Source organism: Phasianus colchicus, chromosome 19, assembly GCF_987193195.1.
Source record: "Phasianus colchicus chromosome 19, bPhaCol1.hap1.1, whole genome shotgun sequence".
In the NCBI taxonomy this organism is placed as follows: Eukaryota; Metazoa; Chordata; class Aves; order Galliformes; family Phasianidae; genus Phasianus; species Phasianus colchicus.
In genome coordinates, this window is record NC_143454.1 from 12640607 (window position 1) to 12664005 (window position 23399).

Sequence of the window (23399 nt, forward strand, 5' to 3'; positions counted from 1 at the left end):
TCTGAAACTAATACTTCCAAAGAGATGCAGCTCCTAACAGGGCAGTGTCATAAAGCAAAACATAAATAATTTTGCTTCTCTGGGTGTAAGTAGGAATGTAACAACAAGGAAAGACTGCTTGTGAACACTGTCTAGGCTTTACAATCCTAGAAACCAATGCCTTCAGTTCAGTAGAAGCTTCCCTTCAGACTATGTTGCAAAGAAAAAAAAAAAACACAACAAATTATATAAGATCTTTAAAACAGTGAGATGTATGCTACTGGAAAACAGTGAAAATACAGCAGAGGCAAACTAAAGGCAAGAGTAGAAGGGTTAACTATAAATGTCTAGCAGCTAATAACGAGACTCTTAACAGAGTTTGAAAACCTGGAGGCAGACTGGTTTTGCCATTCTTCAAAGTTACACACATTCAAGATTCTTTCCAATTGCAAAAATAACACCGCATCCACTACCATAGTTAAATCTATTTTCCATGAAGACAGATGTGAGCAGAATACACAACTCATAAATTTAAATGAATAAATAATGGTGCACTACTATTAACAGTTGGAAATAAGCTACACTTTAAGAACAGCTCCTTACATAAGAAACCAAACTTCTTAAAATGCAAACAAAACAAGATTTTCTGACACAGTTATACTCTTTCAATAGACCAGCTGGTATAACTGAAAAAAATTAAGCACATTTTCTAAATATATAGCCAGTGTAGATCCTGCTATAAATACAAAAGCAAGCTCACAGGTGCTGTCTTCAGTTCTGATAGAAGAGCAACACGAATTAGGACGACCTCTGGCACATGCATGACTTTTTTACCCACAGAAAGTATTAAAGTAAAGAAGGCATAACGCTTCCTTAAGTCGATCATAACTTGAAACATCGACTCAGAGCAAATTCTTGCTGTCAACACTGAGAAAATGAAAATAAAATGGATGAAATCCCTCTCTTTTCACAAATATGTACACACAAGAACGTGCGCTTCTATGAGCTTCTTAACTATGAAGGAGGTAAGGTGCTGGAAGAGGCTGCCTAGAGAAGCTATGGTTGAAGCTACTGATCTCTGGAAGCATTCCGAATCAGGCTGAACAAGGCTCTGGGCAACCTCATACATTGAAAGATGGCTGTGACCATGATGGGGGATGGAAAGGTGTACTAGATGACCTTAAAAGGTCCCTTCCAACCCAAATCATTCTATGATTCAGCGTGACCAGCTTAAGGTTTGCACTGAAGCACGATTTTGAGCATATATAGGGATTTCTTTTTTCCCAAACCTTTTAGAAGACAACAACAACAACAAAATAAATCAGAAGTTGTTGTATCTTTTATTCTAAGTAAGACATTTAATATGTGCCACAAGTACGATGTGACTGCCCCATGAGTCATGCAAATCCTAAAGCATTCTAAAGCATTGAGACATGCTCAATAAGGAAATAGCATATGAGCAGCCCAGAGGAAGTCAGCAAAGGGAAAGAGGTGGAAGGATGTCAAAAGAGTAACAATAAAAGCTCTAAAACCTAATAAAAGCAATTTAAAAATGGCTAGGTGGTGTGAGAAAAGGTGATAATATAAGTCTAGTGCTGCAGGAATTAAAATGTAGAGCATTTTTTTCAGTAAAGTAATCTCTAAAAGAAAAAGAGTTAAAATATTCCTTTCTACTGATGTGCCAGCCAAATAAGCAGTTACCAAACATATTCATAGGAGAACCAATTAATAGGGACCTCTCCTACCTTTGTCTGTTCGGGCAATCAAATAATCCAGAGCTTCCAACACATGCATCTGCTTTATTTGCAGAGTTTTATCAAATACTTGAACAGCGGTTTGACCATCTAGAAAGGAAGCACACAAATTTCTTTAAAATTCTGCTAAAATTTGGTAGTTAGTGGTTTTGAACTTCTTCTTGCAATAAAAGCCTTTTTTTTTTTATACTAAAATAAAGCATCCTGTAGGAAACTGCAAATAATCAATCAAATAATAGCATCTGAAATGACAAAACATTCAGAAATCTGCATTAAGATGGGCCATCAAATATGGCTTGATTCTGATGCAGAGAAAAATTCTGCAAATAGGTTACATAAATGTAATAAATTTACTTGGATTGGTAACTATCCATGGAGGTGAGAACTTACCAATACCTGAGCACAGCTTATGAACATATATTTTCAAGACCATGTTCAGATACATAGTTAACACAAAAACACATGATCATTTACTAACCATCTATTAACAAGACGCCAGCATCTGTAGAAACCAGCAAGGACTTGCCCCAAGAATCTGCACAGACGACCTCATGAGGAAAATTACTGCAGAAAGACTGTGACTCCCAAGGCTACGAATTAACATAAGGGATACACGATAAGTATACTAAGAAATACAGATCAGACAGACACAGAACACGATGGACAATGGCAAGCAGTAACATGTAAATACATTTGGCAGAATACATTTTTTAAGTTTGAAATATCAAAATCTAGTTAATTTTCTTGCAGAGAAAATACTCCCCCTATCAATTGGATTTGGAGACTAATATAATAATAAGGCACATTCTTGAAACACTAGAACTAAAACCCAAGTAGCTGATATTCAGTGCAACACTGGAAATACTTAATATTATTTTTTTTATTTTTTAAATAGCACAGACTTAAAATGTATGCACCACCATGTGCACACAGTTCACTTATATTTTGTAGTTCAGACTGTGTTTAGAAATGGTACTGTTACAGCTGTGTTTCCTCCAAACTCTGCTTTTGTCATGTGTTCTTCTTATCTATCTCCTGAAATCTGTCCCCTTCTCCCTCCATCCCCAATATTAAACAGTAAACTGAAGTCTGTAACTCTACAAGCACCTTTGAAGCTTCTTTGTATAAGATGCACGCAGAAAAGCGTGAATTACATTTTCTGATCCCTGGAAAAAAAGATCTTGTAGTTACAGAAAATAAAAACACAACTGAATTTTGTTTTAAACTTGATAAAGAAGTAAAAATAATTTAAGATGACTGCCTATGGAAAACACGTCTTTTTCATCAAATAACCTAATGACGTAAAGATATCCAGATTTGCTTGAGAAATGCTTCTACATCCGGACTCATCCTTTAATTGCTACTGCCTGCAATATTTATAACATTATGCAATACATCTCTGTTGCTATAGCATCTAATTATGTAAGTAAATAAATAGTATATAGAACTGATATACAATGCCATGTATATCATATGGCATATATGTATGCCATATTCACTAGCATTTAATTTTCTAGTAACTCTCCTTAAACAGACAGGTTCACTCACCTCCTTTTTACAAAAGCTTGTAGTTGCCAAGGTAGCTGGTGTATCCCCTTTCACACCAGTTTTCAGTTTGAGTGCCTAATACAAGAAATACTTTAATTAAGTTAAGTTTTTGTCACTAGTATGTAAGTTAAAGACTATAAAGAATAGATAATTTAGGACAAGAAAGTAACTTACGGTTTGGATTTTCTATTACATTTTCAGTAATTAAGAAAGAAAACGTAATTATCTATGTCCTGAACAAAATGTACACTGACCACTACGGAGCTCCTAGACTATCTTCCCAGAAAAAAGATACACAGCTTTTACAAAAATGGAAAATTCAAAACACCAACTGTCCGCCATAGTAATAGAGAGAAGCCCTTATATCCAGTGATGTCAGTTGGCCATTTACACAATTCAAGCAGTTAGGACTGGTTAGCAGATGCTTCTATCTGTTACCAAGCTGGCCTTACACTTGTAAAACCACATACCAAGCCACTCAATCAAACCATGCATTGCCTGTGGGGTGGTGCGTAAGGCACAAAGTCACAGCAACACAAATTCTTCAGCCACATATAACTAGAAACATGCTGATTCTAAAATCTCTAAAGAAATACTGTATAAATATATTTTCATTGAGACAGATAACAAGTCTACTTAAGGTATCTTATATATCTTCCTTGTTTATATTTACAGCATACAAAAAATCCAGTGTTTCTATAAAGTTAAGACACAGTCTTGTAAACATAAATGCATACTTCTGAAATTGATCCTACCTGACCAAGTCTGACAAATTCTGCCTGCCGAGCTTCCTCCTTCTTCCGTGTTGATTTTGGGGACTCTGGTAACACATCACTGAAGGACCTTCTGTTCAGCATGTTCTAAAAGAGAAAAAAGGGGATTTCTTTCTTTTTTTTCTTTCTTTTTTTTTCAATTGAGTCGAAGTTTTCATAATCTTTTAACTTTATTTAATTTGGTGTGGTATCATTTACATTTTCTGCCTTTCTTTTTAATATATTTTCCTATCATCAACTAACTGGATCAATTAACTGGATGGTTTCGCTGAGAACAGAAGTTGGCTATTCTTCCAAAATTTGACTGCTTTATTTTTCTGCTTGTCATTATTTATCACTCATACTATATAATTCAAGCAAGGATGCAGACATGCAGATGAATACATGAACAAGAAAGCTTACGCAGACCTATTTAGCTAAGAAAAATAAACAGTGAGCAAAAACACCTTTCCAATTTTAGAAGTATTCGATTTCTTTTTAGTTATGAATCACATTAAGACTAAGTCTTCATCATCTAAAATGAAGATATCTCATGCTTAATCACAGTAATCTAAATTTGCACATAATAAGATAAGAGCTGTTTTTACAGTAACAAGACAAATTCAAATACCTGTTTTGAATATTCAGTTCCTAACTTTTCTATACTCTTGTTGCAGGTAAGCTTATACAAAGTGCAAGACTGCTATGCTTCTCCTCAGACCTGTCATTAAGTGCATGAATAGTCCAATCCTGAAAGGACTGTCCGTCAACTTTCATATAATCGTAAAACAAATTATGTGACAATTAGTATTTAGCCTAATATATGTAATTCAGTCTTCTCATCAGGATTTCAGTCCTTGAACACAGTAGAGCTTTTCATGTACTAGAGAAGCACAGAGATCACTACTGACTAGCATTTACCTTGTGTAGATCAGGCATCAGGTCCTGGTATAAAGAGCGGATCAGCATGTCTAGAGTGCGCTGACGTTTCTGAGAAAACGTTGGTGTTTCCAAGGTGGCTTTTTCCCCATTTATTACTAAAAATTGTAGAAAAGAAGGTATATTACTTTAATTGCTTTGCTACCTTCTACTGACTACAGTTTGCTTCTGTTCCAATATACCTAGTTTTCTCACAGTTACTTAGTTTTGCCTCCTTTTTGCATGTTTTTAGTAAATAACAATCCCTCAAGCTTAAGAAGGAAGAAGGGCAGAATTCAACGAAGCGCCCCAATAACTACCTAACCAATATAAAAAAACAATATAAAAAAGACAGATTGCTAATCAACGTAAGTACAAAACCAATTTAAATATTCTTGAGTAATATGTGAAATAAGTTATCAGTCAAGTTCCTGTCAGGTAAGAATGCAAAATCATGATTATTATGCTAGGTATCTGTTACTGATCTTCCGGTCACGATGACGAGGCCAACAAAACCTTATTTAAGGTTTTTAAAGAAGTCTCTGGCCAACAAAACCTGGTCTTCAAGGGTAACTTCAATTATCTGGATATTTTTTGGGAATAAAACACAGTGGAGCAAAAGTCCTCCATCTGGTTCCTGGTATGCATTAAGGACTGCTTCCTGTAACAAGCGCTGGACCAGTAATTACTAAAAAAGTATTTCCAGCAAAAGGAAAACCGACTTACATTTCACCAAAACAAAATCCCTGAATTCCTGGTGATTTGTAAACACAGGTGGAGATGGAAGTGGAGGCCCAAAGAGAGGAACGCTTTCTTCTGAAAATATTTTTAGCCTGTTGAAAGAACAAGTATTTATCTATATCGGAAGCCACTTTCAAAGTCTGTCATTTTTACAGATAGAAAAAAAGAACCGGAAATGGTTATCTGGGAATGTCTGGGAGAAAAATTTCCATGAGCTGAACAAAAAAAAAACCTCATAAATGGGCACTCAATTGGAATTAATCACTTGAACCAAAATATGAATTGTTTACTTTCAAACGCTGCACCTATTTGGAATAACGTGCTCTGTCTAATCTCATATTCTGCATCAAGAAGAAGAATGACGGTATGAACCTTCTCATCCAGCATAGACCAAAACAAAGATTCCCAAATATTAAGGGAGTTAGAGAAAAAGGCAAGAAGATCCAATTAACATTAGTCCACTTTCTTTTCACCTTCACATTCCTGTGCATTTCCACATTTACACTATGAATGATTTCAAGTAACATTCTTAAATTCTGAGTAGATGGAATTGCAGTTCAGCTATACAAAAAGCACCAAATTTTAACTGGTAAAGATCCATTTTTGAGGCAAACCAAGAAGGTTTAGCCAATACAGTATCTTGAAGATACAAAATATTCATGCAACCAGTATTGCAGCAAATAAAAGAGAACAAAAAAAACAAAAAAGAAAACAAAACAAAAAAAACTACCATCCAGACTCTCAGATGACTATGAAGTTTGCTCTTGAAGAATTTGAAAATCAATTGAAGAATTAAAAAACTTCCAAAGCAATACAGGAATTATTGTATGTTGGAATCATGATCAGATCTGAGGAACAGTTTCTGAAACCACGGGTTGTGGTTGGTACCAGTGGCCTAGATAATGTGTTGAGAGGAAAAGATTAAAATAAACACCCCTTCATGAAGACAGGTGGAGGGAGATGGGCTTGTTCAGCCTGCAGAAGAGAAGGCTGCAGGATGACCTCACTGCACCCTTCCAGTACCTAAAAGGAGCCTACAAACCGGAGGGGAGCCAACTTTTTACAAGAGTAGATAATGGCAGGACAAAGGTTAAGTTGAAAGAGGGAAGGTTTAGGTTGGATGTCAGGGGGAAGTTCTTTCTCAAGAGAGTGGTGAGGTACTGGTACAGAATTGTGGATGCCCTGTCCCTGAAGGTGTTCAAGGCCAAGTCAGATGGGAGCCCTGGGCAGCCTGGTCTAGTATTACATATGGAGGTTGGCAGCCCTGCCTGTGGCAGCAGGGTTGGAGCTTGATGATCCTTGAGGTCCCTTCTAACCCAAGCCATTCTATGATTCTATAAAAGTATGCCTTCAACATTTTTACTGTATTTTACTGCATTAATCTCAAGACAATAACTAGGATCAACTATGCAGCAGAAGTCATTTTGTTTACTAAAGCCTACACACGAGGCTGCAGAAAAGCTTGCTGTTCAGATTCTGCTGAGACCTAACAGACTCAGTCTTGGACAGTCTTCATGTCTTATAGCTAACTGCAAAATACATTGGTGAAGAATACATTATTTACCAGCAAAATTTCACCATGTTTTAAGAATGTGATGTGCAACCGTACTTCTCTTGACTCAAGATCCCTAAAACTGAACTAGTTTGCCTATCTACAACCAAACTCAGACCTGTAAAGAGACAATCCACAAGCATCATATCACCACAGTTAGTGTTACTGATCTCTGCAGTCAGAATCTTGAAGACAAATCTTCCATCATTTTGTTTTGTTGTGCACACCTTAGCTTCCAGAATGTCATTATTACAATGATTAGAAAGACATAACTTAGAGCCAACTTACAGCTACCTGAATCCAGGTCCATACTTCAATTCTAAAAGTTCAATTGCCTTCCTGACTTGCAGGCAGGTGTTCAACACAAAATGTTTTCCCATTACCTCTAATCCATCAGAAATTCAGAATAAAGTTATTAGTTACAACCTACCTGTAACTATCATTCTGCTTATTATATCTCACTAAGGCAAAAATATCTGTCAACCAGTTAAGGAAATTAATCCATTACTAATGAAGTTCACATGTATTTTTATCACTTTTTTTCCCTACAGCAGATAGCAGATTTAATAACAGTCAAGTATAATTATCAGTATTAGGACAAAATATTCTAGACTACATACATTCTACTTTTATAAAGGGAGTTTCATACAAAATTAATGCATTTGAACCATTTCAAAAATAGAGCTACTACTATAAACACAAACTTCCTGCTGTTTCATAAAGCCAAAAGTGTGCTACATTGTTTTGTGTTTCACGTGAGTTTGACAGACTTGAGATTAAAAATTCATTTAGATGATAAAAAACACCACCGCCACATGATTCCCAGATTCACTTATGCTGAAACTCCCACTGAGAAAAAAAGAATCCTACAAAATAGTTCTGCTAGAAGGGTTCTAAGAAAATAGAGAGGAAGATATAAACCAAGAATACTCAAATATGCATTAAAGATGCTTAATAGTGTATTGCCTAGTCTTCAGCTGCCACTACAAAGGGCTAAAAATCTTCCCAAATGACCTCACCAAGTTCATATAGATATAAGGCACATCTGCCCCTCAGACTCATTATGAAAGCACTTAATTCAAATAAAAGGAAAACAGTAGGTGCATTTTTCAGTAAAGCTTCTCAATGGGAGGGTCATGTACCACAGGGAAATAGAATTTTTTTTTCATAAAATTTTCAAGAACCAGTTTTCTGGTATTATGAGGATAGTACCTCATATCTTTAGTATTCTGCTCAATGTTTTCCATTCATCAACCCATTTATTTGGCACCATCTTTAAGCTGTTTTCCTCAACAACAAAAAGGCTGGCAAGCAGATCTTTCTGTTGCAGGTTCTACCCTACCTACTTTCCAGTTATGTGTGTATGGCAATCATGCAAGTCTTCATGCTTCCTCAAAAACATTTCCAAGTTATATAATAACACAAGAACATCTATAAGTGTCCTCACAAGCTTTACCCATCCAGTAATCACTCTAAAAACAAATTCATACAAAGTAAAGCCATGTTTCTCCTCTGTGGGGAGAAACGTCATGTCAACAGCCAAGAATGTCTTTCTCATGAAAATATTCATAAGTGAAGACAAGTTTACTACTTGAGCATGCAGCAAGCCTGGTATCCAGCCCACACAAATCACTAAGGAACAAGAAAAAATGGAAAACAGTCTGGCATAAGAGGATCTGGCAACATATACCCCATGACCAGGAGGCTGTTGAACCTTGAAATATTTGTTATAAATTAAAGAGCAGGGTTAATTAATTACGTAATAAGTCCTCTTAACATCAATAAAGGAAGAATTTCACCTTTGTTTATGAATGCTGACACTCTGATAAAGAGTTATGTTGACTTGGTAAACTTTTACTATTAACAATATTTGGGTTGCTCTGCTAACAAAAGGATTTTGTTTCTTTTTGTTTTAAATGTGGAATTTCTTTTGCTCTAGATGCCTCTTCCATGTAGAGTAAATTAGATTATCATCAATCTAAAAAGAAAGATTAGCAAGAAAATTCCAACAACAGTGAGCAGTCAACCTGACAACTAGGTTTAGAAGTTGAAGCAGTGATCACTTTTAAAGACTTTTCAGCAGAGCATGTGTATAAACTTTTTCTTCTTTAATTACATGTTCCATTCAATCTGGTCTAAGAGGTGCCAGAATGGGATATATAGATCACCTGGTATGATCCCCACGACAGTCTGATGCAATTGACAGCAGGTTTTTGGAACTACATTGTCTTCACAATGTTTTCAAACAAAAGTTTGAAAAATACATGCTGCAACAAATCTGGAAGACAAGTGGTTTAAGGTCTGAAAGTCTTCAGATACAGTGAACCAAAATACATGAATACCTAAAATAAACAGCACCTGAACATGGTAAGATAATATTCAGTAGTAGAAGCAATCTTACTTAACATCAATAACAGAAATATTATTCTGAATTTATACTTTATAAAAATTTATAAAATGTCATGAAATTGAATTTGTGGAATGATAAAAATAGATGCTTTTAATAAAAAGTAATCTGACACAGAAGTAGTCTTTTAAGCAGTTTGACACAAAAAAATTATGCGGGAGACTTACAGCTACTAGTCAAGTAGTTGAAAGTAAAGAATGCACCCTGTAAACAGCAAATAGGAGGAAGTTAGAGTAAATTTAGAAGCAATATTAAAAATAAATAAAGACAATAAAAAAGTAGAAAATATAAAGAAAAAGATACGTGTAAAATGAGAGCGAATCATGGATGGCTTGAATGCTGGAGCAGTCTCTTCTCCTTCCTGAAATACGATAGTAACAATGTCATTTCCAATATGCCGCTTCCTTTCTACCTGAAAGAAAAAAAAAAGGGGAAAGAGAAAGACAGAGAGGGGAAAAGGGAGGGGAAGAGAATGACTTAAAGGAGATCAATGCCTTAACAATTCTGTGACAGAACTCTGAAACAATACTCTTAAACTGGATGCAGCTTACAAAATGTCAAGCGTTAAGAAAGAGTATCATAAATATCTTTAAATAGTTAATACTATCTCCAATCATAAGTAACTAAATTTAGCAATGTCATTTTTTTTTTCTTTAAATGAGCAAAGCTGTCAGAATTTACAAACATTAGTATTCACAAACAGAAAATGGAACAACTAGGATTCCATAAAAGAAAATCCATTACTTGAAATAAAAGGAGAAAAACCCCAATTCTGCATTACTCTTTTAGAATAATTGAAGTCCTCTGGTTTAATCTGTGATCTTGTTACTCAAGGCAGAAATATGAGAAGACTGACCCTTCATAAGGTGTCAAGTGGTGAATGCAAGACAACATATCTGAGAAGTACCCAAGAACCTACCTGGTCTTCCTATGAGAGAACAATGGCATTGCCTTACAGCAAATGCACAAAGCTTACCATCAACACACTCACAAGCAGACTTTCTTTCAAACTACATTAATTATTACCTAAGTATGAGCTGTATGAATTATCAGAACACTTTCATGCATACCACATGTCTAATTTTCAGCCTTCATAAAATCTTTGAAAGCAATGGCAACTGCAGCAGTGAAGCTCTACAAGTCATCTGACTGTCAGAATACTTAATCATTTTTTAATTAATCAATGCTGATATTCTTTGCAAAACTCTTCATTTCTAAATTATGAACAGGCAAAAATATCCCTATCTTAAGAAGTTTTGGAGTCTGTGATTACTGGGAAAGGAGATATGGGGAATATTAAAGGGGGGAAAAAAAAAAGAGGAAAAAAAGGGAGGATGAGAGAAATATGTACCTGCTGTTTGTTCTCTCTAGAATATGGTAGCATTGTTGAAACATGGAACATAATTTCATGCCCTTGGTAAACTGTATAGATGGAAAACGTTCCTGTTGTATCATCTGCAAAGTAAGACAACGTTCTTAGCAGAAATATGTCCTTTAAATTTTCAAAAGATTCAAAAATATTTCAGATCATTCTTTCAAATTTTCTTTAGTCATCCTTTTTTCTGATCCATTTTAGATGCACGCTTTTGCACAGATGTCTAAACTCGAGTTTGCTGTCTAATCTGTGTATCTGAACAGCTAAAACCTATGATATCCTTTACCAAGCCTTCTGAAATCACATATAGGTCTTAAAGACATAATGCCCTATCGTTATGAAGTATGCTAGGTTATTCTCCATTCCCTTCACTTTAAAATACAAGTCATATAAATACTTCTCTTTCCCCAGTGAATTAAGCTAACCTGATTTACTGTTTTCTGGTGAAGCAGAACATTTAGCAAGTATATGAAAAGTCTGTTTTGAGATCATATTATTTCTACAGTACACATACTATATCCATGCAATAAGCAAAAAACATTTATACTGCAGCCTCTGCTTCTTTGCTTCAGATGAGTTCTTACTTTTTGTGTCCAGTCCCCCTCTGTAGCCAGTCCAGCCTTTCAAAGTAATCGTGTCACCCAAGAGATGCAAAAATCTTTGAAAGCTTTCACTTCCAGTTTCTACACATGGAAAGGAGAACAGTTACAGTAGAAAAGCACGTGCAGAACACCTATCAAAGATTGATCAAAATACAGGAACAAGTCCTGTATGCAGGACATAAGGACCAGAGTTAGTTTCTCCTAGTGTCATCCAAGCCTTCTACCCTGACAGAAACAGCCTCTCAGTCCTGCAGAATTATAGGAAAAGGATCATCATGTGACACTACAGAATCATCTCTTCAGCTAACTCCTTAACACTATTTAAGCACATGGAAGAATGTAATAATGATGTGAAACTATAAGAATGAGAACTAGAAACAACGGGACCTTTTGCAAGTAACATGAGTCGCCTCCTTCACTTCAATTGCTTCTTTTTTCAAACCTTAACTTTGTATGGTCTACTTCTAGAGAGAGAATTTCAGCCTAGTCCAAGCTGTAATAGTAGGGTTCTTATGGCAACTTTTTGTAGAAACAGAAGAGTCTATGCTACATTTTTCCCACCCAACAAAAGCATGAAAACCTAACAAAATTACTGTTAAAATAATCATTATCTGTCATCTGGGCACTATCCTATGGTTTTCAATTGCATGAATAGAACAATTAAGGAAAAGGGGAAAGACTCACCATTGCTGAACATTTCATCATCTGTAAGCTGCCCATCCTTAGCATAAAGGACTCCAAATTTAAAATTCACAGATCCCTAAAAAATTAAACCAAAGATTATTAGCTAAAATCAATCAATCTAAAGGCCTAAAATAAATGTCCACAATCTAAGGTTTTTTAAAAATATGTAGCTTTGTGTTTATCTTGCACGTGTGAGTACTCACCTCATATCAGCTCCATTACATGAACAAATAGTAGACATCTCATAATTTACCTTTGACTAATGACTATGAATTACATGACATACTTTTCATAAGGGTGCTTAAAGCGATTTTCAATTTCATGTTGAAAATGAATACTACATTTTTTACTGCAATAAGCATCAACTTGAAATTTGTCACAAATACGTTAGGACAAATATTTCAAATACAAAGTTCGATTCATTGAATAGATCTATGAACTAAGAGTGTAAGCTTACATTTACCTCTTGCTCTTCAAGAACCAATAAATCCTGTAAATAAAACACTATGTTTAGCACTCTCATATTAAAGACAAAAAAAAAACAAAACAAAAAAACCACAAATCAAATTATTACATTATTGCATATTTGTTTTGAAATGGCCAGTTCAACTGATAAAGGAAATTTAGTTGTTAACGCCAAAACCTCTTCTCTCATTTATCCTGCTACTGTAACAAAGAAGAAAAAAAAATATTCACAATGTTTTATTTTCCAGAAAATAATAAAAGCAACCAAACATGGGAAGTCACAACCTACCTTTTGTATATCAGGATGAAAAATTTCCCTTGGTCCCTTCTCAAATTTCTCAAGACTCATTGCGCTGAAATGCAAATGAAATGCTGTTTAATAGAAGGGAAAGCACACATTTTCAACATTAAAGTATTATTAGTTGCAGTTATGTCTCCTATTGAAAGGAATTGTTCAAAGAGTCTGTCTAATATGGAATGTTTTGTGGAACTGTTATTTCTTTTTCATAATGCTAACCTGTAAGATTTCCTAAACTTCTTTTGGATTTTAAGAACAGAAATTACTAAGACCTTGAATGGAAGTCAGGATTATGTTTACTGCATTTAACACACAGATTCAAAATCCATTATCCTTCACTCTGGCTTTATATATACCTACTAGAAGCATTACATATTACTCAATAACCTACTCTGGTTTGTAAGCTTTTCTTCTGTCTCTTCTAAAACAATACAGAATCACAGAATGGATTGGGTTGGCAGGAGCCTTAGAGATCATCTACTTCCAACCCTCCTGCCACCAGCAGAAACACCATCCACTAGCAAATGTTTCTCAAATTTCCATTCAACCAGGCCTTGAACATTTCCAGGCATGTGGATAAGAAGAAAGTAAAAATTAAAAAAAAATGTCAGTTTAGCATAAAATTCAAGTAACAAAGATACAAAAACAGAACAGAAAAACAGAAGAAAAGGTATTTAAATGAGAAACATGATCAACTGCCTCAATAAACAGAAATATTCAATATGCTCCTGCATTTACTATGGCTTTGTCCATTTATTTCAGTACAGAACGCAATCTGTCTGGAATGCAGCAAACTAACATGGATGTCAAATTTGGAGCACCTTTCCATTTTTATTTAAGCTAAATCACAATGTAGATTTGCTCCATTTCCTTTTCAAAGTGATTACAATGTTCCCATTAATTCACAACAAATGGGCTTATTAATATACTGAGAACTCTTTGGAACAGTTCCTACCAAGATTCACACTTGGTGGGAACAGGGTAAGGTGCCAAAGAAGTATTAGTCAGCTCTGAGAGAAGTCTCATGGAGCCTTCTTAGGGGCAAAAGAGTACTCAGATTTATTTCATGCCTCAGTGGGCAAAAGGAGGTGACATTCATCCAACTGATCCCAAGCAGCAAACACCCTGTTTGCTTTCCCTGGAGAAAGCAAGGAACAGGGGTCTAAAACAAACTTCCATTTTCCATTTTCCTTCAAAATCTGGAGGATGGAACACCTACGTGAAGGCGTTCCAATAAATGAGTAACGACATAGCTAACAGAATCCAAAATTTCTTGCGTCTGGGATGTCTGAATAAGACTGTGCATCTTGGTGAGAGGATGGGAGAGGCTGTGTTACTAAGTGATGTTAGGAAGTGATGTTTCAGCAACTAGTGGACAGACATGGAAAATCAGGTGTTTATACAGGTAAAGAACGCAGAGCTGACAACTAGGGACAATGTTCACTCCAGACATTTCAATATATTGGTAGAAGCTCAGTGAAGGGACTCGGTTCATCTTAATCAGGGAGGTAGAGGATGTCTCTTGACATCAAACCAAAACCACAGGTCAAGAGAGAAAAAATTTCAATGAGTCCCAATGTTCTGCCTAGCCTCTCTGGCAAACTCAGTGGACTGGGGCCTCTCATAATACCTGGAAAGTTGTGGTGCTACTGACTTCACAATATATGCTCTACTCCCATAATATTTCTCTTACATCAGCATTAGCAGTCTTATCCAGTGAACCAGCCTCAACTGAGCAAGAGACATTTGCCTGCACCCTATTATGTATCAAAGGTTTTGGAGATCCGATGACTGCCCACTCATCTGACACATACTACCTGTTCAGCAAAATGAATACAATTATTACGAGTTTCAAGAGGAAGTACAATCCTTGCATAAGTCAAAGGCTGAATTTGAAGTTTTCAGAGAGGACCCTGAGAAAACATGCCACATAACTAGATTATAAAAACTGCAGGTGAAATCTGAATAAACACTGCAGAAAGGGATTCTGATGTTTCAGCTGATAATATAGTTGAAAGAAACAGAAATAGTATTGGGCTGCTCGCCAGAAAAGTGGCAGAACAGAGTATAAGCATGCTCATACTGACTGGCTGGGGGAAAGAATCTTCTTGCCTCACTGAAGGGTGTATAATGCACACACAGCATGGGTTTGCAAGGAAACAATCACATGCAGATATAATTCTTGGTTTCTCCCTTGTTTGCTTCCTCTTGTCAGTTCCACATAATCAGCTCTCTAGTCAAAATCTGCTGTTCTTTACTCCTGCTCCTGGCCTGTCTTATTTAAGTAGGTAGTTCTTCTCAACCACTGAAGTGTTGAGAATCAATCTATTTTAAGTTGTCACTTTGTTTACTACAGGACAGGCATTAAAAGTACTTTTTGCTGTCCTCGGTGATGAAGATTTGCAAACCTATTATTCCTGCTTTTTAAAATCTATCATGAAAATAATGAAACGCAAGTTCTGATTTACAGTAAAAGACAAATATCAGATAATTTACTTGTAAATACATACCTTAATATAGATTTCACTGATAATGTTTTTGTGGGACTGTAAGGGAGACATATTTTCTGAGTACCCTATAAAGTGGAAAAAAAAAAAACAAAAACAAAGCGAGGAGGCATTAATTACAAAAATACTGATTTTTCTATGTATTGAAATAAGAATATTGATAAAAAACAATTAAGTAAAATGCAAAGATCAAGACCATACTAGCTTTACTTAGTTGTATTTTCTACTGAAATAAACTGAATGTGAAAAGGCACTGATGATGCAAAATTATTTTTACTCAGTTCTGACTACACTGGCATGTAGGAACTTCAAAAGGAAAGTCACAGTGCAACGCTGTACTGAAAAATATTAAATCAATTGCTTAAGATAAGGATCATTATGGAGAGGTCCATAGAAAAAAATCCTCAAGATATCAATGAAACCAGTATCGCATTTGGCTATGTTCTTAGTATCATACAAAAATATCAGTATATCTGTACTATAAAGTCACTGCATAAATTCATCACAAAACATAAATCAAGAACAGCTTAGGCAACATTTCTAAAAATAATGCAGAACTCCATGTAAGAAAAATTAGAAAATATTTACTGTCATAAATTCCTGTCAGAAAGTTTAGTGTAAGCCATCTACTAAGCTAGCTTAGTGCTATCTACTAGGGTAGAATTATACATTCTCCTACAAAATAAAAACTATATACTAAATACTGAAATTCTGAAGAAAGCAAAAAAGTATATGATCAATGCATCTAAAACAAACAAGAATACAAATGAACAAAAAAAGGCAAATGAGCAATTAAGTATTTATTTCTTACCGTTTTTCTCCAAAGAATTGAATGGTATTGAGGAACACGCTGATTATTTTGGTCAGAAAGTACAACAGACAGAAAGAAAGGATTCTTCTCTGAGTCTGTACCTATATAATTTTGATGAACTATTGGGAGAAAAGTAGTATTACCCACTGTCAAGAAAACACACGTACTCATAAAATACACACAACACAGAAAATATACGCTTATTTACATAAATATTTATTTATACAAGATATGCATTAAAAGACAAGAGAGAAGTATAGATTTTAAGATGTAGAGGGGCTTAAAAATCTTCCTGTTCATTAGCAGGATTTCTTCTGCTTATAGAATATTACACGAAATAAGCACTTGCTTTCAATACAGGACAGAAAACACATTCATATTAAGTTAATACCATCCTTTTTCAATATATAAATAACAGGAATTCAAAGATGCCTTTTTCTTTTTTTTTTTGCATTGAAAAAAATTAAGGCAATTCACAAAAACACTAATACCTTTTCCCAAAAAGTATTTGAAATACCATCTTGTATAATACTCTGGATTTTCCAAATGCACATCTGTCCTGTGCCATGTACCTGGAGTGTAGCCTGCAATCTGAAAAAGAATTGGGAGACAGTTCAGTCAAACGCTGCATTAAAAAAATTGAGAACGTAACAGTTGAAAAAGTCACCAAGCACGGTCAATTCATTGGAAGAATTCTAGTTGTACACCTTTCTTCTTTTTTTCCCAAAGCCAAGAATTATTCTGAAGTGAGTTGTTGTATAGTTGAAATTAAAGCATTTTTCTTCTCTCTGTTTTTTAAATAACTGCAGTCTTCTCCCTTCATATCACCGTTACAGGTAATACCTTAGCATCCAACTGAAAAGCAGGTCTTTTAATATTTAATTTGAAGACCTATGTTTTTAAAATTTAAGAGTAAATGAATAAATAAACAGATTTCTGCCCTCATAAGTTTCATTTTCTTCTTTCTTCCCAGAATATTTCTCAAGGACTCCTAACTGGAGCAGATAATGCTGTGGAAATTCTTCAGTATTGTTTCTGGATTGACTAGTTAATTTCCAAGCATGCCTCACTCCTTTTCCACTAAGAGCATTCACAAGGAATAGGCAATTCTCTATGTCTATTTATCATGTGGCATTCACCAGTCTCTCAGAGAACCTATCTATAATAAAAGATAAAGAGCTTTTAAACTGCATGAAACTGAACTGAAAAGCCAATCTACAGAACACAACCCAAGAGGGATTCAACACAGAATAGCTACTTTAATGCTGCACCCAGTACTGATGCAAACTAATAACTTATGATTCATATCAGTTCAACATAAGTTTACCAAGACCTTACATACTCTTCAAGACTATGAAGTTTTCTTTCTTCAAATATTACAGTGCTATTTACAGTCAAAAATGATTTTCAAAGGAAGATAGCCTCCCCTCCTGCCCACCCAAATTATTTAAGGAGAAATCTAAGTGTCCTTGGAGAACCTAAGGTGAATGACCCTTTCAGACTCCACTCAGCTTCATCTCATATTTAAAAATAAACATAACTGCCTAAACACATCTAGGAGGAAAAAAAAAAAAAGATGCTATACCTTCATCACACCAAGGAAAAACTTACAAAAAAAACCCAACAAAACAAGCACAAAGGGGACACTGATGTAACATGGTGAATTAGAAACTGCAGAAGATAAAATGGGTATTTTTTCTTTGAATTTCATAAGCTGAGCAATTAAAAAAAAAAAAGGAAATATCATCTCTTTTCTTAAAAATTAAATTGTTGAGATTGTGTACTCCTGAACAAATAATTAAGCTAGTCTTGGGGGTAACAAACACCATTTCCCTCCTCTTGGATTCTTACATTTTCATATTATTTAGCATCCTTCAAGACCACTCTCCTAGTAATTAACTGTAAATACATCTTTCACTTGAGAAACTGAATTATTTTTTCAGCTTTACATATGTTTAACCACTTACCTCATCAGTGGAGCCATTTTCCACACGGAATCGTCCAGCTCTTTGAATAGCTCCATCAGCATCACTAGATATAAGCTATGAGAAAGTTTAAGATAGAGGCTCTAGTTCCAAAAATACCCCTATGATCAGCAACCGAATCTTACTTGGTTTCTCCTTCTTCCAGGTCTTATCAAAACTCATAGTGGAATCAGCACAGCTGCTGCCCATTTGACTACAGATTTGCAGTGATCCATATATAACTCTAAGGATACACGAATGGGAGAGTTATACACTCATGTAGCAGATCCTAACCTAGTTCTTTTAATTTTATATCCCTTGCCCTCCGAGGCAAGTACACATAAAATCAGACACATGCATACTTATGCTAACACATAGGCAAGCACACAGTTTTTAACTCAAATAATTACAAATGCCTCATCAAATATAACCATAATACTTTGCAGTTTTCAACTTATAGGAGAAAACAGACTAATTTCCATCTTTCTGAATATTTTTTTTGGGGGGGAGGGGATGTAAACAGGATATTTACATAATATTTTGTGTCCCATTAAAATTAAAGTTTCCTAAGTAAGGCTGTAAAAAGATTTCATAGCACACATCTAATACAGCTGTTCTGAAGTCTCTTTTTACTACCTTTTAATTTTCTAGTCCAGCTTAGAATAAACAATTTCCAAACTAGATGCAATTTTTTACCTGGAAATGAAAAGGATTTGAATTCCACATTAAAAGCTGTTTAAATTAAAGGATGGGCAAACAAACTTACAAGCTCCACGGATCCATAGTGCTTCCTGCTAAACTCTCCACGTCTGCAACCAAGATCTTCAGAGACTGAGCTGGAACAGAAATGCTTCATCAGTATACACATTCAACAAGCCCAGATCTCATGCAACTCTACACACTGCCATTAACAAAAGCTATCCGTGCTGAATAAGGTTTCCAATGCATAAGCTCATTATTGCAGGGAAAACTCCTTACAATGCGCACAGTGTAGCAGCCATTGCAGTCTGGCTTTCACACTACTGCCAAAAGAACAGAAACATCTGTGTCTCAACTGTAAGCAAAATCTACTATTAATTTAAATATCTATGTGACCATGATGTGACCAATTCGGAATTCCAAAGCAGCTTATAAGTGCATTTGACAAGTACACTTAATCTAAGGGAAGAAAAACTTAGCACTTTAAACAGGACAACTGCACTATGTTCAATAAGCTCTACTCAGCATGCTGCTACGTTTTTTTTCCAGAAATTCTTTTTTTAGACTATACACAGCAATTAAGCAATTATTTTAATTCAAAAGCATAACAAAGGAACAGCATTGACAGGTTTTCTCCACCTATAACATTTATAAAGATAAAATTGTCATGCAAGCAAAAGGAGACGAATTCCACATTCAAAGTCTACATGCACTAGCATCTACCATCTTACAACATTACATCTCATTAAGCAAATCAGCATGTTCTTCACGAGCTCAAAACAGATGGTGAACATCTCCTCTAACTATAGACACTAAGCCTCCCATATTTGTAACAGAAGGCATAGTTGTACATGTTACAAGCGAAATAAATATTTAGACGCAAATACAACAAGAATTTTGACTAATTAGTCAGTACCAAAGCTAGCAACTCAGTCACACCATCATATTCCCAAACTTACAGTTCACTCTACAGTCAGTTTTAATGGAGATTTTTTTTTCCAATTAAAATGACTATATTGCCTCTGAAGGCAATGAAGCCACAGTTCTGACATCCATGGTACACATACATCCCACAGTAGCAGTAATACCAGTCGCCTATAGGAACTGAGGATAATCCACATTACATACGATTTTAAAAAGCTCCAAAACAATCACTCAGTTGGAAACATAACTACATTGAAGTACTAAGGGCTGAACACTAGTCCTGGAATCAAAGTTGACCTCAGATGAATCTCACAACCCAGTATTATATACCATCAGTATCTGAACATTAGCAAAATGTGTGTGATATCATTAGTGAAATATGTATCTTGAACAAAACATGCCATTAGCAAGAGACGTACCTTAGCTAAAGCATTATGAGAATGTATTAACCTTTTCTTGTTTAGAAGCATAGTGTCAAGGCCTATGAGTACACAAACGTACTTGATTCCTCCTTGAGCCCTGGCCAAACTTTAGGTGAAATCCAAAGGGAGAATGAAACCAGATGTTTCCAAGTTTGTCAAGTAAACTTGTTTATTCAAAAGTTTAAAAGGACTCTCTTGCAGCAAAGCTGGAGTCCTCACCTACGAGTGGGTGCACTGCATAAGACCTTTCCTTGCTGGAAAAGGCTCTAAATCCTTGCTGCAACTGGGGCTCCCCAGCAGTTGGGGATCTGGATAATGGTAAAGTATTAGGGCAATTGGAAATGTATATTTCTTAATCACTATCCTCACGTAGTAACGGTTAGTTGCATTGCCTTGTTCTGTTTTATTCTTGCTGTATAATTTCGCTTATTAACTCATTGTTTTAAACTTAAGTAAATGCACTTCTTTAACTTGGCGTCTGAGACCTTTGTGCTCACCTCATCCACTGGCAAGACATACATAAACACAAATATAACAACTTAAGCTTTCAGCTTTTGGTGACCTGCACAACAAACTAATGTTTGAACGTGAACAGTTAATAATCTTAAGTTTCCTGAGGATCACAATGAAGCACCCTCCAAGAAAACAGTACAATCTCATACTGGGAATATGCACAGTAGAGAAGCAAAAAGTCTGCAACAGGAAACAAAAAACAACAAAAAAAAAAGAGCTTGGGTCCTTGCACTTGCAGAAAAGGAAGCAGACAAACAGGAGAGAAAGTCTTTGGGCAGCTTGTACCAGTGCTCTATCACCCATACAGAAAAAAAATGCTTCCTGATGTTTAAACAAAAGCAGCTCTTATGCTCCAAGGGGTAAAATGCATCTTGTCTTCTCATGAGAAGTTTGTTAGTCCATTTCTTCAGCTTGTCGAGGTCTCTTTGGATGGCAGCACAACCCTGTGGTTTATCTGCCACTCAGCTTTTGTTTGTTGGTTGGTTTTTTTTGTGTGTCACCTGCAAACTTGTTGAAGATACATTTTGCCCATACATCCAAATCATTAAGGAAGATGTCAAACACAGCTGAATCCAGTACTGACTCCTGCTCTGTGACTAGTACTCAACTAGTCACCTGCCTCCAACTAGACTTTGCACCACTGACCACAACACTCTGGGCCCAGACATTCATCCAGTTTAGGCAAACATTACTGTGCGCCCACCCAGCTCATACATCAAGACAGATGAATCAATCTTAATGGAAATCAAAAACACCACCTTTTCTTAGGTCATAAAACATGAACATACATAAATAAGTTCTAGTTACAGTGATCATGTAGTGTGAGGACTTCACATGCAATACTTTTTTTTTTTTCCTAGACTTATTACTGTTGCTACTGAATCTGTGAATTAAACTTCTCCTGTAATAGCCCCACACTACTGCACAGAAGTTGCAGCAAACAGCAGCACTTATGCCCCCTCAGTCTGCAAAACAGAGAAGATGGCCCAGAGTACTGCAAATCCTGAATGCACCTGTGCATGACACACCACCTATTACAGTTAACTTTCACTTGCTGTTGTTTTGTAGCAATAATTTACATATTTGAACTGTAAAAACTGTTTTAGATGGTCTCATTTTACTCTCATTTTACACACGCAATTTACAAAGTGTGTGCTTTACACTGTTTCAGATGATGCAAAGACTATGCATGTGTGAAGGGAAGAATATGAAACAAACTTTACTTCAGTATGATTTGCAGTAAAGAAAAAAATTCAAACTATTACTCCTGAGTTTTCATCTTTTCTTACAGAAGGTACCATAAAAGAAGAATATTTCAAGATTAGCATCTATACAGACAAAAATAGGGACATCTGATTTTTTTTTTCCCTTCCAGGTAGAACAAGGAGTTCTCAAGTTTAATTTCATACAGGATTAAGCCTCTTCTCACATCTTGGGGAGAATTTGGAAAGTACGGATCAGAAATTGTACTCCATGCATTACATTTTAAGTTTCTCCATTCTGCAATTCATGTGAAACTTGTCATATGCTTCAGGAAGGAAACTGAATGCCTCAACTGCAATATATTTTAAGACACTAAGGATTTTACATGATATTTTGACTTTTACAGAAAAGCTGGGTAATGTGGTAGTGCTAGGATTTTCTCTGTGTACTACTTTTGTTCTATACAATTCATTTTTGTGGCTAGGTATGCTTGGAAATCACTGTAAAAGCAATTTTAGTCAACAAGCATTTGCCGCTGTCAGTACTGGTGGTAGATGAGCAGACTTTGCTGTTGCTGACCTTTGAAATTCTAAGTCCAGTCTTTGACTAAGTGAAGAAATACACAGAATCATAGAATGGTTTGGGTTAGAACAGACGTTTAAAATCATCTAATTCCTACAGCAGAGGGGATGGCAGGGATACCTCCCTCTAGACTAAGTTGCTCAGAGCCCCATCCAGTCTCACATTGAAAGCTTCCAGGGTGCGGGCACCTACAACCTCTCTGGGCAACCTGTTCCAGTGTCTCATCACCCTCACAGTAAAGAATTTCTAACTAATATCTCATCTAAATCTACGCTCTGCCAGTTTAAAATCATTTCCCCTCGTCCCGCCACCAAGCAAAACAAGAAAAACAGTAGGAATCACTAACACAATAAATCTCGTCAAGTTTTGGGGAAGCCTAGCAGTGAGGACAGTTTTATGGGGCTGACCTGACTCCAGACACAACACAAATTCTGAAGTCACCACAAAGGGAACCACTGGTCTACAGTGCTTTGAATGACATCATCCACACCTGGCTAATTTTCAGAGAGTTTCATAAATTGGGAAAGGTCCAAAAAGCAGAAGGAAAAGAAAGCTGAAGTTTATAAAATTGAACACCTTCCTGCCTTAGTAAAAGCTAATCTCAAAGTGGATGAAACTAGAGAAAAGCGTCATCATATGAATTATCTGAAGAATAAAACTGGAGAATTATGAAGGCGTTTTACAGCTACCTGCATACCC

General features: G+C 35.8%; 1 protein-coding gene across 11 annotated transcripts in view; it reads right to left on the reverse strand.

The window, feature by feature from the left end:
• Nucleotides 1–23399, reverse strand: part of GARNL3 (GTPase activating Rap/RanGAP domain like 3) — a 44307-nt gene that overhangs the window by 13837 nt on the left and 7071 nt on the right. For 6 of the 11 annotated variants that reach the window (XM_090121172.1, XM_090121166.1, XM_090121165.1 and 3 more), the window contains exons 2-19: nt 19124–19193; nt 18361–18435; nt 16885–16984; nt 16394–16512; nt 15586–15650; nt 13067–13130; nt 12770–12802; nt 12313–12388; nt 11611–11709; nt 11003–11106; nt 9955–10063; nt 7675–7720; nt 5678–5784; nt 4955–5070; nt 4037–4141; nt 3282–3356; nt 2212–2323; nt 1725–1823 (exon numbers count right to left, since the gene is read on the reverse strand). In XM_090121172.1, coding sequence (XP_089977298.1) covers nt 1725–1823; nt 2212–2323; nt 3282–3356; nt 4037–4141; nt 4955–5070; nt 5678–5784; nt 7675–7720; nt 9955–10063; nt 11003–11106; nt 11611–11709; nt 12313–12388; nt 12770–12802; nt 13067–13130; nt 15586–15650; nt 16394–16512; nt 16885–16984; nt 18361–18435; nt 19124–19193 — 1574 coding nt within the window. The remainder of the gene's footprint in view (nt 1–1724; nt 1824–2211; nt 2324–3281; nt 3357–4036; nt 4142–4954; nt 5071–5677; nt 5785–7674; nt 7721–9954; nt 10064–11002; nt 11107–11610; nt 11710–12312; nt 12389–12769; nt 12803–13066; nt 13131–15585; nt 15651–16393; nt 16513–16884; nt 16985–18360; nt 18436–19123; nt 19194–23399) is intronic. The other 5 variants (XM_031602019.2, XM_031602020.2, XM_090121174.1 and 2 more) reach the window with 3 other exon arrangements.